The 13,278-nt window shown below is 41.0% G+C and overlaps 1 protein-coding gene across 2 annotated transcripts in view; it reads left to right on the plus strand.

Annotated features, from left to right (window-relative positions):
• si:dkey-237i9.1 (SEC14-like protein 1) overlaps nucleotides 1–12,800 on the plus strand; it is a 28,018-nt gene extending 15,218 nt beyond the window's left edge. Inside the window, exons 3-17 of one of the 2 annotated variants that reach the window (XM_067498336.1) lie at nucleotides 1,239–1,388; nucleotides 1,617–1,748; nucleotides 2,813–2,941; nucleotides 3,317–3,590; nucleotides 3,855–3,964; nucleotides 4,099–4,288; nucleotides 4,729–4,817; nucleotides 5,101–5,171; nucleotides 6,352–6,523; nucleotides 6,748–6,882; nucleotides 7,056–7,190; nucleotides 7,572–7,823; nucleotides 7,939–8,117; nucleotides 8,568–8,594; nucleotides 9,845–12,800. In XM_067498336.1, coding sequence (XP_067354437.1) covers nucleotides 1,239–1,388; nucleotides 1,617–1,748; nucleotides 2,813–2,941; nucleotides 3,317–3,590; nucleotides 3,855–3,964; nucleotides 4,099–4,288; nucleotides 4,729–4,817; nucleotides 5,101–5,171; nucleotides 6,352–6,523; nucleotides 6,748–6,882; nucleotides 7,056–7,190; nucleotides 7,572–7,823; nucleotides 7,939–8,117; nucleotides 8,568–8,594; nucleotides 9,845–9,950 — 2,151 coding nt within the window. In that variant the 3' untranslated portion in view covers nucleotides 9,951–12,800. The remainder of the gene's footprint in view (nucleotides 1–1,238; nucleotides 1,389–1,616; nucleotides 1,749–2,812; nucleotides 2,942–3,316; nucleotides 3,591–3,854; nucleotides 3,965–4,098; nucleotides 4,289–4,728; nucleotides 4,818–5,100; nucleotides 5,172–6,351; nucleotides 6,524–6,747; nucleotides 6,883–7,055; nucleotides 7,191–7,571; nucleotides 7,824–7,938; nucleotides 8,118–8,567; nucleotides 8,595–9,844) is intronic. The other variant, XM_067498337.1, reaches the window with a different exon arrangement.
• The last annotated feature ends 478 nt before the right edge of the window (nucleotides 12,801–13,278 follow it).

Here is a 13,278-nt window from a genome sequence, read left to right on the forward strand (position 1 = left end):
CTGTTTGAAACAATGTGGTTACAAAGGTGCTCAACTTTGTGTTCAGCTTTGATAAACGTTAAGCACTTATCTTATTTCCCACCGTTCCTCCGTTGTCAGAACCACATTTGTTGCGCTTTGCGTCGCAGAACACAGCTCCGTCAAAGCCAGCCCTCAAAGTCGTCTGGACAACACCCAGTATTTCATCCGAACTCTCACAGTCTGTCCCCACTTTCATCTCTTAAATCTCAGACGAAACTTTTAATTTACTTAGTAAACTTGACAGTATTGCGCTAAGACATCTGTCTTTGCTTCCCTGCTTCCCATTTTACCTGTACCATTTAGCCATTTGCTTATTCACCTTAAGAGCAATGAATTTATTTTGTGTTGGAGAATTACATGCTATTAAAAATGAGGAAAGTATGCTGATGATTTAGGCAGGAAGGAAGATGCATGGCATAAGAATATCAGACGGCTCAGGGTTGTGACTAACTTTGTCACAGCTTACTGTCAATTACAAATTTAGTCTGGTGTTTAGACACAACAGTTGTTCAGAACTAAAATAGTGGAGTGATGGAAATTTAGATTTAAAAAAAAAAATGTTTTTTTTTTTTTATGCTTACATATTGTTTCAACCAAGGCCCATTTGCATAACATCTGGCTGGATCCTGTACAAGAGCTGAGTACACCTGTGTTTGTGAGAACACATCATTTGGAGACACCATTGCCCTTGTGAACAGAGCCTTCAATTGTGTATTGAGCCTTTTGTTGCAAAGAAATAAGTGCTTCAGTTGAGTCTGGGCCATTCGCAGTAGTTTAGAAGGGTTCAAAGTTTAAGGAGCTTTTGTTTGGCCCCTGACGTGTTTGCTGCACAGAGCTATTCTCTGCCCACCTATTCAGATTCTAAGAGCTTTGTAGCTCGTTATTTGGGTTCTTAGAGAATGTGTGAACCTTTATCTAATGAATTTTACATAAGGCCATTTTTAGTTGTCTGGTATTGAATCATACATACTGATATAAACGTCAGAATATGCTTTTTGAAGAAGAAATTTAAAATCTAATGTTGTGGCCACCTTATTCATTTTAAATGGCCAAGAATTGCACTTTCTGTGAAAACTCTCTCTTCACAGTGATAAGTAATGACGCCGATGTTACTGAAAAACCTGTTCTTCTCTTCATTAGAATGACATGTAAAAACTAAAAATATCCCCCTACATTGAAAGCCACTGTGTTAACTGAGAGTCATCTTCCTCTTTCAGGCCTATGAGCGCCGTTTCCCCACCTGCCACCTCATACCCATGTTTGTGGCGAGCGACGTAGTAGATGAGGAAACCAGCGAAGATGGATCCACAAACAGGATTGAGCGCCGCTGTGCCCTAGATGTTGATGCCCCACGGCTGCTCAAGAGGGTATGTTGTAAATCAGATCATCATAAGCATAATGTGTTGTGGTTATTGTGATCGCTACAAGCTCCTTAATGCTGCTTAAGATTATTACATCAATTTTTCTGTGTACACAATTTTTTAATCCTTGTTTATGTTCATTTCATCATATGATCATTTTGAGTTGCAACCTTGTGTTTTAAAATGTATGGCCTCCTGTCAGATTGTTGTAATTGTGTGTGTCTGTGGTTGCAGATTGCCGGTGTCGACTATGTCTACTTCATCCAGAAAAACACCCTAAACCGGAAGGAAAGGACGCTGCACATTGAGTCTCACAATGAGACCTTCTCCAACAGGGTTATCATCCATGAGACCTGCTGCTATTCGGTCAGTAACTGATACACTGTGTTTGGTGTGGGACCATGTCCAACAGCAGCTAATATCAAATGAGCGTGTAGTTTTAGTCCAGGTGCTCTCATAGAGTTTTTTTTTTTTTTGTATAATCGATTGGGTTCCACAAAATAAAAAAACACATACACACTCTCACACACATTTTGTAAAGCTGTTGTTCAGCAGCTGAATAGGAAGCTGCTGCCAGCACACTCATGTTAATGTCAGTGCCTCCACTAATCTCTTCCATGTTTAGACTAGCACTGAGCATGTTGCTAGCTATAGCAGCCCCTCTTTCTTTGTGAATTCAGTCCTCACACGTTCTGGCTGAATGTTCTCAAAAACTGATCTGAAACCAGCATGTCTGTTCTTTCCCTATTAGCCTTGTTTGTATGCGCTGAATACTTAACTGTCTCCAGATCTGTGTATTCATAAATGAATTTAGGGTGAGTCAACTTAGTGAGGTCAAGCACATCATATTATTCTCCAACTGACTTGAGCTGTAATTTTAGGTCCAAGAGGTTCTTATTGTAGCACACTGCTAACAGTAACCTAGATGGAAAGCTCAATTAGACTGAGCTAAAGGACCTGGCTGAAACTAAAATATTTCATTAGCCCAGGGCAATAAAACCAGCTTTATGCCTTCAGAAAGCATATCCTTTATAAATGAGTAGCTTGTAACAAAATGTATTTAACTTTGTATATTTTAACAAATAATCATACCATGTACTAAAATGACAAAAAAAAACCCATTTCAGTACTAGTGTCCCTGTACTTTTTAGACTTACCTCTCACAACCTTCACACCACACACCAGAAACCTGTGTTTCCTCGAGCGTTTACATGCCGTCCTTTTAGGTTCCAATGTGCGAAGAGCTAACAGACGGTCATACACACACATACACACAGTCCCACTCACAGTGCACAGTGTGAAAATTGCTCTGTGTGCGTCACCATCTAGCAAGGGTATGTGGTCACTATGGTAACATAGTCACCTTGTTTTGACATGTGTATACAGTAAGAAATGCCCTATATTCTGTATTTTTGTGTGTGGCTTCACAGGTTCACCCAGAGAATGAGGACTGGACATGTTTTGAGCAGATTGCCAGTCTGGACATCAAGTCCTTCTTTGGCTTTGAGAGCACTGTGGAAAAGATTGCTATGAAGCAGTATGCCAGCAGTATCAATAAGGTGTGTGCTGTTTCATATAATAACTTTCCAAATTTAAGTTTTCAACATAAAAATAATTATAAAATGTAGCCTAATGGTGGTTACATGGCTTATAGAAAATGTATTGTTGTATTGTATTGGAAATATTCTGTGAATTGCACAAGTAAATCAGTCTGTCATGCAGCAATGACACAAACAAGCTTGTATAATTTCTTGGTGTGAGCGGAGGTCCTCTTTTGTGGACCCAGTGAGTCATCTGCTCTAATTTAGGACACGTGGGCAATCTCGGTCTGTGTTTAAATTACAAGACAGTTCAGTTCAATGACTATGCATTGTATGTTTGAATGTAGTACATGTGAAGTTACAGTCATAGAAGTATTGAACTTAAACTCACAGGGAAAAGAAATCATTGAGTACTACCTGAAGGAGCTGGAAGACGAAGGCATCACCCATGTGCCCCGCTGGGCTCCCTCCACCATGTCCCTGCCTCCACCCGGGCCAACCATCGCCTGCACCAGCCCACCTGACATCTCTAATCTTGCAGTCATACCTGCTATTTCTGTTCCACCGGCCAACGACACCAAGGAAAGCACCTCTCAAGACCCTAAACTGGACAGCAGCGCGCTTCTTGCAGACAGCTTAACTGAGATCCTAGCTGGTACACCTGAAGGTGTGTTGATGAACATTCCATCAAGATTAAAATCTCTAATTTCCTAACTCACTATTTTAAAAAGGTGCTAAAATATATATAAAATATAAAAAATATATTTGGTGCTTTTTTTTTTTTTTTAGCAAATCAGAATTAGAAAGGAATCCATAAAAAGCTCTGTTATAAGAAACATATAAATGATACATAATGTTTTTACTTTTGAGTTAGTTGACCTCGTTTTTCCCTGAACTGTGTTAACCTGCAGTATAATATTGTGTGTTGCAGACAAGCTGGATGCAGACTATATTAAACGTTACCTCGGTGACCTCACCCCTCTGCAGGAGAGCTGTTTGATCAGGCTTCGCAAATGGCTGCAGGAGACACATAAGGGAAAGGTAATTGTTTTTACTAATTCCCTTATTGTCAGAGTTCATAAGTTTACATTTCCAGACTCACTGTGAGGTTGGTCATGTTGTGAAAACCAAGGTTTTATGCACAGCTCAACTAAAGTCTTCCTCTCACTACCCAGATACCTAAAGATGAGCACATCCTGCGTTTCTTGCGGGCAAGGGACTTTAACATGGACAGAGCGCGGGAGATTCTCTGCCAGTCCCTTACCTGGAGGAAGCAGCACCAGGTCGACTACCTGCTGGAGACCTGGAGCTCACCACAAGTCCTTCAAGACTACTACACTGGGGGCTGGCACCACCACGACAGAGGTAGGTCTGCATTTGACATCAGACTCAAAGAGAGTTGAGAAAGCAAAGATTACAATCTTAATCTTGCATCACACTGACACATGTAGACTTTCAGCATGTAAATACGACGAATTGGGGTTGTAAATTAAATATGAGGTCAAATTGTCTGCACTATTTGGTTTTCCAAACGCTGACATGCACTCATCCAGTCGTTTAGCCCATTCTTGCATACGGTCTAGATTCTGCAGAGGCTGACGGATGACAATATTATATAATTTCACTGTTTCAACAAGTATTTCGATGAACAGGGACAAAATATTTCTCAGTGTACATAGTCAGTTATTGTGTTACACACACACAGGAGAAGAAACAAACAATGCAGACCTGTCTACTTAACGTGCAGCCTTGTAGGAATTAAACACAGATGACAGATTGTGTAAATATTGTCTTTATTTCTCGAGATGGTCGTCCTTTGTACATCCTGAGGCTGGGCCAGATGGACACTAAAGGACTAGTCCGTGCTCTCGGAGAGGAGGCTCTGCTCAGACACGTATGTTGAAATGAGTCGCAGCACATTTTAAGTTTGCGTGTATTAATGTGGGTCAATAAGATTATAAGTCGGGCATTTGGTGGTTGGATTAGAGGTTAGGAAAGTAACATCCAGTGGCCTGACCTGCCAATTGTATTAACACCAGGATGTATACAGCTCAGGATGTGTATAAATAGTGCATTTTATTTATAATGTTGGAGTCACTGTGAGCGGCTTTGGTTAAGGGAATTGTGTCAGATGTAAAGCTGTAATAGAGCATTTAGTAAATTGTGTGTCATTTTAGGTGCTGTCTATTAACGAGGAGGGTTTGAGACGCTGTGAGGAGAACACCAAGGTGTTTGGCCGACCCATCAGGTAAACCTGCAAATAAATTCATAAACCTTGGGGATTATCAGAAAATGAATACTGCCTTAACCAGAGGTGGCAACCAAGTACAATACTGAGATACTTACATTATAGGAGTATTTAATACAGTTTAGAGGGAAAAAATGTACTTTTTTCTATAGTTTTTTTTTTTAATAATTTTTCGTTTTTATTTACATAGTGCAGATCTGTTATAAACAAACAAAAGGTGATGTGTTGATATGGATGAAGCATCTCTAAATACATAAATCAGCTCCACCTTTACTAAATGCTGTTTTTGTTCCATACCATGTCTCTGTAATAGGACAGATCTATTCTATATCAGATCAAATCTGTTCTACAGTTTTTTATCAATTACTATAAATTTTCTTTCCCTTATGTTTGTTTTGTTTGTGTATGTTTAAATATCTTGACCTTGTTGACTAGTCATTTATGTTAACAGTGTCATCAAAATCTATTCTGTTTAAAATACTGTTTTCTTACTAGAGTACACACACTTTTGTATTTTAAGTAAATATTACAGTATGTACTTTGTAATTTAGCATGAGTAAATAATTTGTATTGCTCCTTAAACCTTTAGGCAAGTACGTGCACTTTCAATTGAGTATTGAGTTTACCATCTCTGGTTCCACAATCGGTGCTCATTTCCCAGTAATCTTATAGCAAACAGTGGAAATGCAGGGTTGTGTGTAACTTTGTTTTTAACACCAAGCATCATGAAAGCAAACTGATTAGCCGGTTTAGCCATTGTAGCATAGAAACGGGTGCACGTACAGTACAGACCCACACTGAGAGTGAGAGTTTCTGCCCTCTCTGAGTTTCCCGATTCAGAGGGTGATGGAGAGACTGAGAAGGGAGATGGTGTTCATTTTCTGTAAGCCATTTCGAGCAGGGGGAGGTGTTTGGGATGAGAGCCACAGAGAAAGGCATGTGAGCTATTAATGGCTGTCACGTCCCAGATCTCAGCCAGAAGAGATAGAGGGGAAAAGGAGGATGTGGAAGGGCAGAAGGGCATTGAGAATATGCAATTACTGCCTTCAACCACCTAAGTCACACTTCAGGGTGACAGGTGTTAAGTGGTTGGAAAGTCACTGGAGCCTAGATGTGCGTGAATGTGTCTTGATGCTGAGAGTTTATCCACACACTAATCTTTTCACTTTCATTTCTATAGCTGTTGGACATGTCTGGTAGATCTGGAGGGGCTGAACATGCGTCACTTGTGGCGACCAGGAGTCAAGGCGCTGCTGAGGATCATTGAGGTAGTGGAGGCCAACTACCCCGAGACTCTGGGACGGCTGCTTATCTTGAGAGCTCCCAGAGTCTTTCCTGTGCTGTGGACACTGGTGAGAACCAGAAGTGGATTTGGTTTTTCTAGTGATTGGTTCAACCTCATTTTCACACATTAAGTTTCGATATTATAAACAGCAGGATATATCACAGCACACTATAACAGCCAAGTAATCAAATAACCAAATTCATGATTTTAGTTACTCACCGTTACAGCCTTTGATATTCGTGGTACTGTAACAACTAAACCTGGACTTTTTAATGACTCCTATCGACTTAGGTGAGTCCATTCATTGATGAAAACACCCGAAAGAAGTTCCTGATCTATGCAGGCAATGACTACCAGGGTCCAGGAGGGCTGGTGGACTACATCGACAAAGAGATCATCCCTGACTTCCTGGGAGGAGAGTGTATGGTGAGTGTCTAAGGAGATCTTGTAGGGTATTGTTTAACACTATGAATCAATTAGGAATCTGATCTTTCCGGGGCATGACACCCCCCCAAAATTGTGTTCTCATTCACTAACCCAATTCCTGTATTATTTTTTTTTTGTCTGCACATTTGCACACATGTCCTTCTTCTTTGCAGTGTGAGGTACCAGAGGGTGGCTTGGTTCCCAAATCAATGTACCGCACTCCCGAGGAGATGGAGAACGAGGATGTCCGTCTGTGGACTGAGACAATCTACCAGAGTGCCAGCATCTTTAAGGGAGCACCACATGAGGTGAGGCACAGCAGCCAAGCTAATAAAGATAAGAACACTGAGGTTTTAAATGAAAATAGGGCAGATCCACGGAAAGCTGCACAAAGTCTCTTATCCATGTTTAGTTGAAAGGGCTGTCATCTAGTGGCTGTAACTTGTACATGACCTTCCAGTGGTTTCTGTAGGGGAACACATATCGCTTAGATCCGTAAGCTGCTGTTACTGTCAAATAATATCACATCACATTACAAAACGTGTATCATCACACCTGGTCACTTTTGGAAGCACTTTAGATTTAATGGCAATTGTTTCGGAACATATCAAACAGGTGTGACATAGTTGCAAAGTTTAAACATCTCTTAATTCCAATATCTGTCTCCTCTTCCGTCTTCCTCCAACCAGCTTCTGATAGAAATCATAGACGCCTCCTCTGTGATAACCTGGGACTTCGACGTGTGCAAAGGAGACATTGTTTTCAACATCTACCACTCAAAGAGGGCCCCCCAGCTGCCACGTAAAGACCCTCTCGGAGCCCACGGCATTACCTCCCCAGGTGGTAACAATGTCCAGCTCATCGACAAGTCGTGGACACTGGGACAGGATTACAGCATGGTGGAGTCCCCACTCATCTGCAAGGAGGGGGAGAGTGTACAGGTGAGCTGCAAGGATCACAAATGATTGCATAATGTTAATATGGGGTTTATATTTTAGACCTTTTTGTTCTTGCTTGTCATCAGTTGTGTTTGTATGATGCAACTCCTCTCCTCAGGGCTCCCATATAACACGGTGGCCAGGTTTCTACATCCTCCAGTGGAAGTTCCACAACATGCCGGCCTGCTCGGCCACAAACCTGCCCCGAGTGGACGATGTGTTGGCCACCCTGCAGGTCTCCTCGCACAAGTGTAAAGTCATGTACTACACTGAGGTGTTGGGCTCTGAGGACTTCAGGTTGGTAACTCTGACTGCGTTGGCGGTGTATGTGAAAGAAAGACATAGATTTGTTTCGAGTGTATATGTATCACCATTTTTACTTTTGTAAAGGTTTTACCATGAAGTTGTGTTGTGTTAATTTCAAATTTTGTTCCTTTATAATTGCTCATCTTTCACCTTTGTCTTCTTTCAGTTTTCCCACTCTACAACCTACCACATAGTGCAACGTATGACATGTGATTGAAATCGTAAAGTTGCTAAAATTGACCTTATGAAATGCCCCAAGAGCATCATGGGTTTTTCTTAGGCCCTGCGTTTTGAAATGAGGATGCTTCCTTCCCTGAGAGACACCTTTAATTCTGCCTTTTCTATCCAATCTGCTCCTGTTCTATCGCTCACGATACCTTCCTCCTTCTCCTCCTCCTCCTCCTTCTCCTCTTCCTCCTGCTCTGTCTTCTTCCTGTGAAGAACGGCTTGCTGTGATGTGCAGAGTTTGTAAGTGGCGCAGTGTTTGCCCCCTTTTTTCTTTAGAACTACAGTCATCGCTTTTGGCTGCTAATGTGAAAGGCCCTCCTACTTTTGATGCAAAACAAGATGCTTGTTTGCATCTGTACTAGCTCATTTTTATTAGCTTTTGCTAACAGGGTGCTCATACACTGGGACGGAAGATCTAACTTGCTATTAGACTTTGCTCGCTTCAGTCACCCCGCTTGCATGACTAACATCAAGAAAATACTCTACCGGGTTAAAGCTCAGCACACTGGTGCTTAGCTGTTGTAGGTCCAAGAACACACATACAAAACACATGCACTTGTTTATCCATATGCAAAGACAGTTCCTGGAATTTGTATTTGTTTTTCTAAGCTCATCTAGTATTACAGCCAACCTACTCAACTTCACTGGCTTGTACTGCACCTGCTGTTTCATTTTTCCTTTTTTCAGACAATCTTGAAACTAGCATCTAACTCATTTAAGTAGTATGCAACAGGATTGTTGTTTGTTGTTGAAATATTAATTTCCATCACCAACTCAAACTAAGAATATGGAATGTCTCTAATGTTTCCATCGTGCCTGTATAGCAACCTGTAAAAACATGCAAGGTATTCGCAGTGGAAAAGTGGTTTACAGCACTAGTTCTGTTGAAATGGGTTAGGGTTAGGGAAATTTTTCTGGTGTTTACCAATTTAAAAAGCTGTCAAAAATCCTCAAGAATTAATGTGACAGACAGCAATACATTGTTCTTCGCTGGCTTTACAATCATCCAATTGTAACCATATCAGTAGAATTCCTATTAACAACTAAGCATTACAGATATGATCATAATGTTGTTGTGCCTCACGTGGGTACATATGAGACATTGTAGACATGGTCGTCATAAAACCAGCAAAATTTACATGTTGACTTCATATTTACTCTTTAATCCAAATATATGCACCAAGCAGCCAATCGACTAAAGTACATACACTTTAATAAAGCTCTTTTATTAGAATGTGTGCAAACGTTAATGCAAGATTCAAAGACGCAAAAAATCTAACTATAAAAAGTCAACAAATTTCTTTCACACAGACTGAACTGATCTTCTCCTGTGTGTTTGATTCGGCTGCACGGTTCTGCATCATGAGCACAATTCATGCACACAGAATGTGTTCAGTAACCCACAGCCAGTAAACTCACCTGTATCACATGTAGAATTTTGTGGTGTGTGTCCACTCACATGTTTTCTCTGCATCTGTCTCTGCTCTCAGGGGCTCGATGACCAGTCTGGAATCGAGCCACAGCGGATTCTCTCAGCTCAGCGCTGCCACAACCTCCTCTAGCCAATCCCAGTCCAGCTCGATGATCTCCAGGTAGAAACTGGAAGCTGAGGACTTCAATCATCACAATCTGGCTCCATCCAACCATCCACTACCCCTACTATCAACTCTGAAGCCACCTCTTTTCCCACTTCCCTTCTTCATCCGTCTTATTGCACAGCCAGTCTCCATGGAACTGAAGCACGCTTGCACACATTGAAAACAAAGAATCAAAGAAAAACCTGAGGCAAAAAGAAAAAAACTGAGACTCTGTAAAAAATTAAAGGGCTGATTTTTGCACAAAGGTCATATTTTTAATGCCCGGCATCACTTTTTGGCATCAGTTTGAATCAGAACATTAGCCGAATGTTTAGTTGTGTTGTGTGCTGTGCAGGGTGCAAGGGTCATCGCTAAAATGGAGTTGGCTTTGTGGCAGTGGAAACTGAAAGAAGCAATATTCTCACCCTCTGATCAATGGGAGCTGATAATGACACTGGAGGCACTGTTACATATATGCATTCACATGTGCACCTATATGAAAAGTACTGAAACGACGCATTCTTCATTCACGTGTGTTTGCTGAAAAGACTGGATGTGCTGTTACATACAACAAACAACATATAAATGCACAAATGGTCGTTTGACATGCAAAACTTTACAGTGTTTGCCATATTGTTCAATTTAGTGAATTGTTCTTAGTTCTTAGTGTGGATGGTTGGGGTTGGGGGGGTGGGGGGCTTTTAACTAGACCTGGGTCAAATATCACCTGCTGATGTGTTTTTGTGTATTTTTTTTGTTTTTTTTCCCCCTTTTTTTCCTCCAAATCGCGTGGAGCTACAGAGTGGGTGGAGCTTACTGAAATGAGACAACACAGAGGGCGTTAACAAAGCTGCCAGTTAATGGGGAAAATCCTTTCTTGTGGCTTTGGGACCTTTCTGGAATTTATTTGGTTGTCTTGTATGTGGCAAATTCCACCAATCTGTCTCAAGAGGGCTTTACCACAAAAGCACTTGAGTATTTGACCTGGGGCTGACTCTTAGCGAAGTTGTTCGCTAGAAGCAATAACACAAGTTTGACTGTCTACTGTGTGAAATATTTCTATTTATCATGAAGATGTATGTGGAGGATGGTGTTGTTTGGAGGTGACCTATGTGTTTTGGAGGGGCGGACAGGCAAACGGGCAAACTGAGCCAGTAAAGAGGTTAAAATCTATGGCATCAATATTATCACTTCTTGTCTCTGTTACCCTTTTAACCCTGGTTTTGTTTCATTTCTTATCCTCCTACATTTGAAAGCAACAGTAATCAGTACTTTGAATTACCACAGTTGGTTTGCTTCCTGTCAGGCATCTGTATATTTTTAAGGGACTTGAGTCGAATCAAGTCAAGAAGATGCCTTGTTAATGATTTGTGAATGTGCTACTGATTGGCTAGCACATGCTAACCAATGAAATGCCTGAATTTGGAGGGTTGTGGTGTAATTGGGCAGAACTGCCATTGTTCTCTCGTTGTTTTTCAGAGTGATGTAAATTCCAGTGTGCATTAGGGATGAATGTTAGTTACTTATCATTTGATAGTGCGCCAGTAGATGACATATTGATACTGTACCTGTGCTAGTGTTGGGTGGGGTTTGCTACTGTTACTTTGGAGAGTACTTGATGGGGTGAAGCAATGTGATGCATGCTCATGTGGTGAGTGGGTTTACAGATTTATTATTTAAAATTAAGAGAGCCATTCTAAGAGCCGTGTGTCAATAAATACCATTTTAGCCTTCACTTAGAGATGTACCTGCATTATTTCAAGGGCACCACTGTTCTAGATGTTGTGAATTGAATGAACATTTCCAAATGCAACGCAGCCATGCAAGACTTTCTATATCCAGTTAATTTGGTTAATAAGCACTGGTGACTTTACATTGAAGTGACTCCCTGATGGCAACAAAGCTCACCATTGCCAAGAGTCATCTGGTGCTGTAAACATGGTTACATAGTGCAGCTGACAGAGAAAAGAAAAGAAAAAAAAAAAATACCAGCTACGTCTGAGGCTTACTCCTGAAAATATTGGCTCTGCCTGTTGTTGTTTTGATACATGAAACTGCTCATCTTAATGAAAGGTCAACAAGTGGCTACTGTATGTCATTACCTATAAAAGCACAAAATGCTTGACTGAGAGGAAGGACCTTCTCAGATTGAGGGCTAAGGTGGAAGAAGAATGAATGTTAGGAACAGTGGGGTTAAAGTAATGACATTAAAATGTATGTGAGCTCTCCCTGTAAACCTCATGACAGGGCGTGTTTCTCTACTGGGTCTGTTCTCACTCGGAAGCATTTCTACAACCACACAAGTAACGTCTCCTTATTACTTCCAAAGGAGACTTTCATTGCAATTTTTTTTTGGTTTGGTTTTGTTTTGTTTTTTTTGGTTCATCGGATGGAACAACATGCAACATCACTTATGACCAAACTACTCAAATATTCCCTTTTCTCTTTCTATTTACTCTTTTTGGCTGGCACACTCCAGTTTTGCTGTTTTGCTTTACAACACTGTCACTGGGTGTATATTACAAAGCAGAGTGGACCTTTGTTTGAAGCTGTAGGCCTAAAGACGTGTACTCCAATGTTATTGTGTTTGATCATTTACCACAACACTCCCCTGGACTGCTGTCTCGTGACTCTTAAGCTTTCACAGCATGTACACTTCTCATCAAGATCTCACTGACAGACGAGGGCTATAACTGTTCATCTTAACTGTTTAACACACTTATCTGTCTCATGGTTTTCTTCTCAGACGTTGTTGCATATCTTCTCTTTACCTTGATGTGAGAAATGACGTAAAAACTATGTTTGGAGTAATAACAAAATGGCGCCTTTACATTTTTGGAAGCATTAAACTTGAAATATGATAACATTTCCTCTTGCGTCAAAATGTGTCGTGTTTTCATTGGTTGATTGTGAGCCGATTCTTGCCAGTTACTGTCAGTTCTGTTGTAGGTAATGACAGGTCTACAGGTGCGATAAGGATTTTAGAAGGAGGAACTTATTTTTTTTCCAGGGAAACCCTTCATTGCATATTATGTGTCACTGTGAGTGTGAATAGAATTGCTTCAGCACATATAATGTTCCCAAAAAGTAAGAAGAACCTTGCCCTGTATGTTGGACCTGGCACCTGCTGCTCTTTCTCCCCATCATTGTTGTGATGGAGAGAGAGTGAGGGACCAGGGCACAGCTGCATATCTCAGTAGTCTAATAACTGTAATACTACATTCATTATCTGTAACCACTTATCCTGTTCAGGGTCACGGGGGGGTTGGAGTCTCTCCCAGCTGTCACTGGGCAAGACCCTGGACAGGTCTCCAGTCTATCTCAGGTCACCATTTAACCAAATGTGC

This window comes from Channa argus, chromosome 3 (genome assembly GCF_033026475.1).
Source record: "Channa argus isolate prfri chromosome 3, Channa argus male v1.0, whole genome shotgun sequence".
Classification (NCBI taxonomy): domain Eukaryota; kingdom Metazoa; phylum Chordata; class Actinopteri; order Anabantiformes; family Channidae; genus Channa; species Channa argus.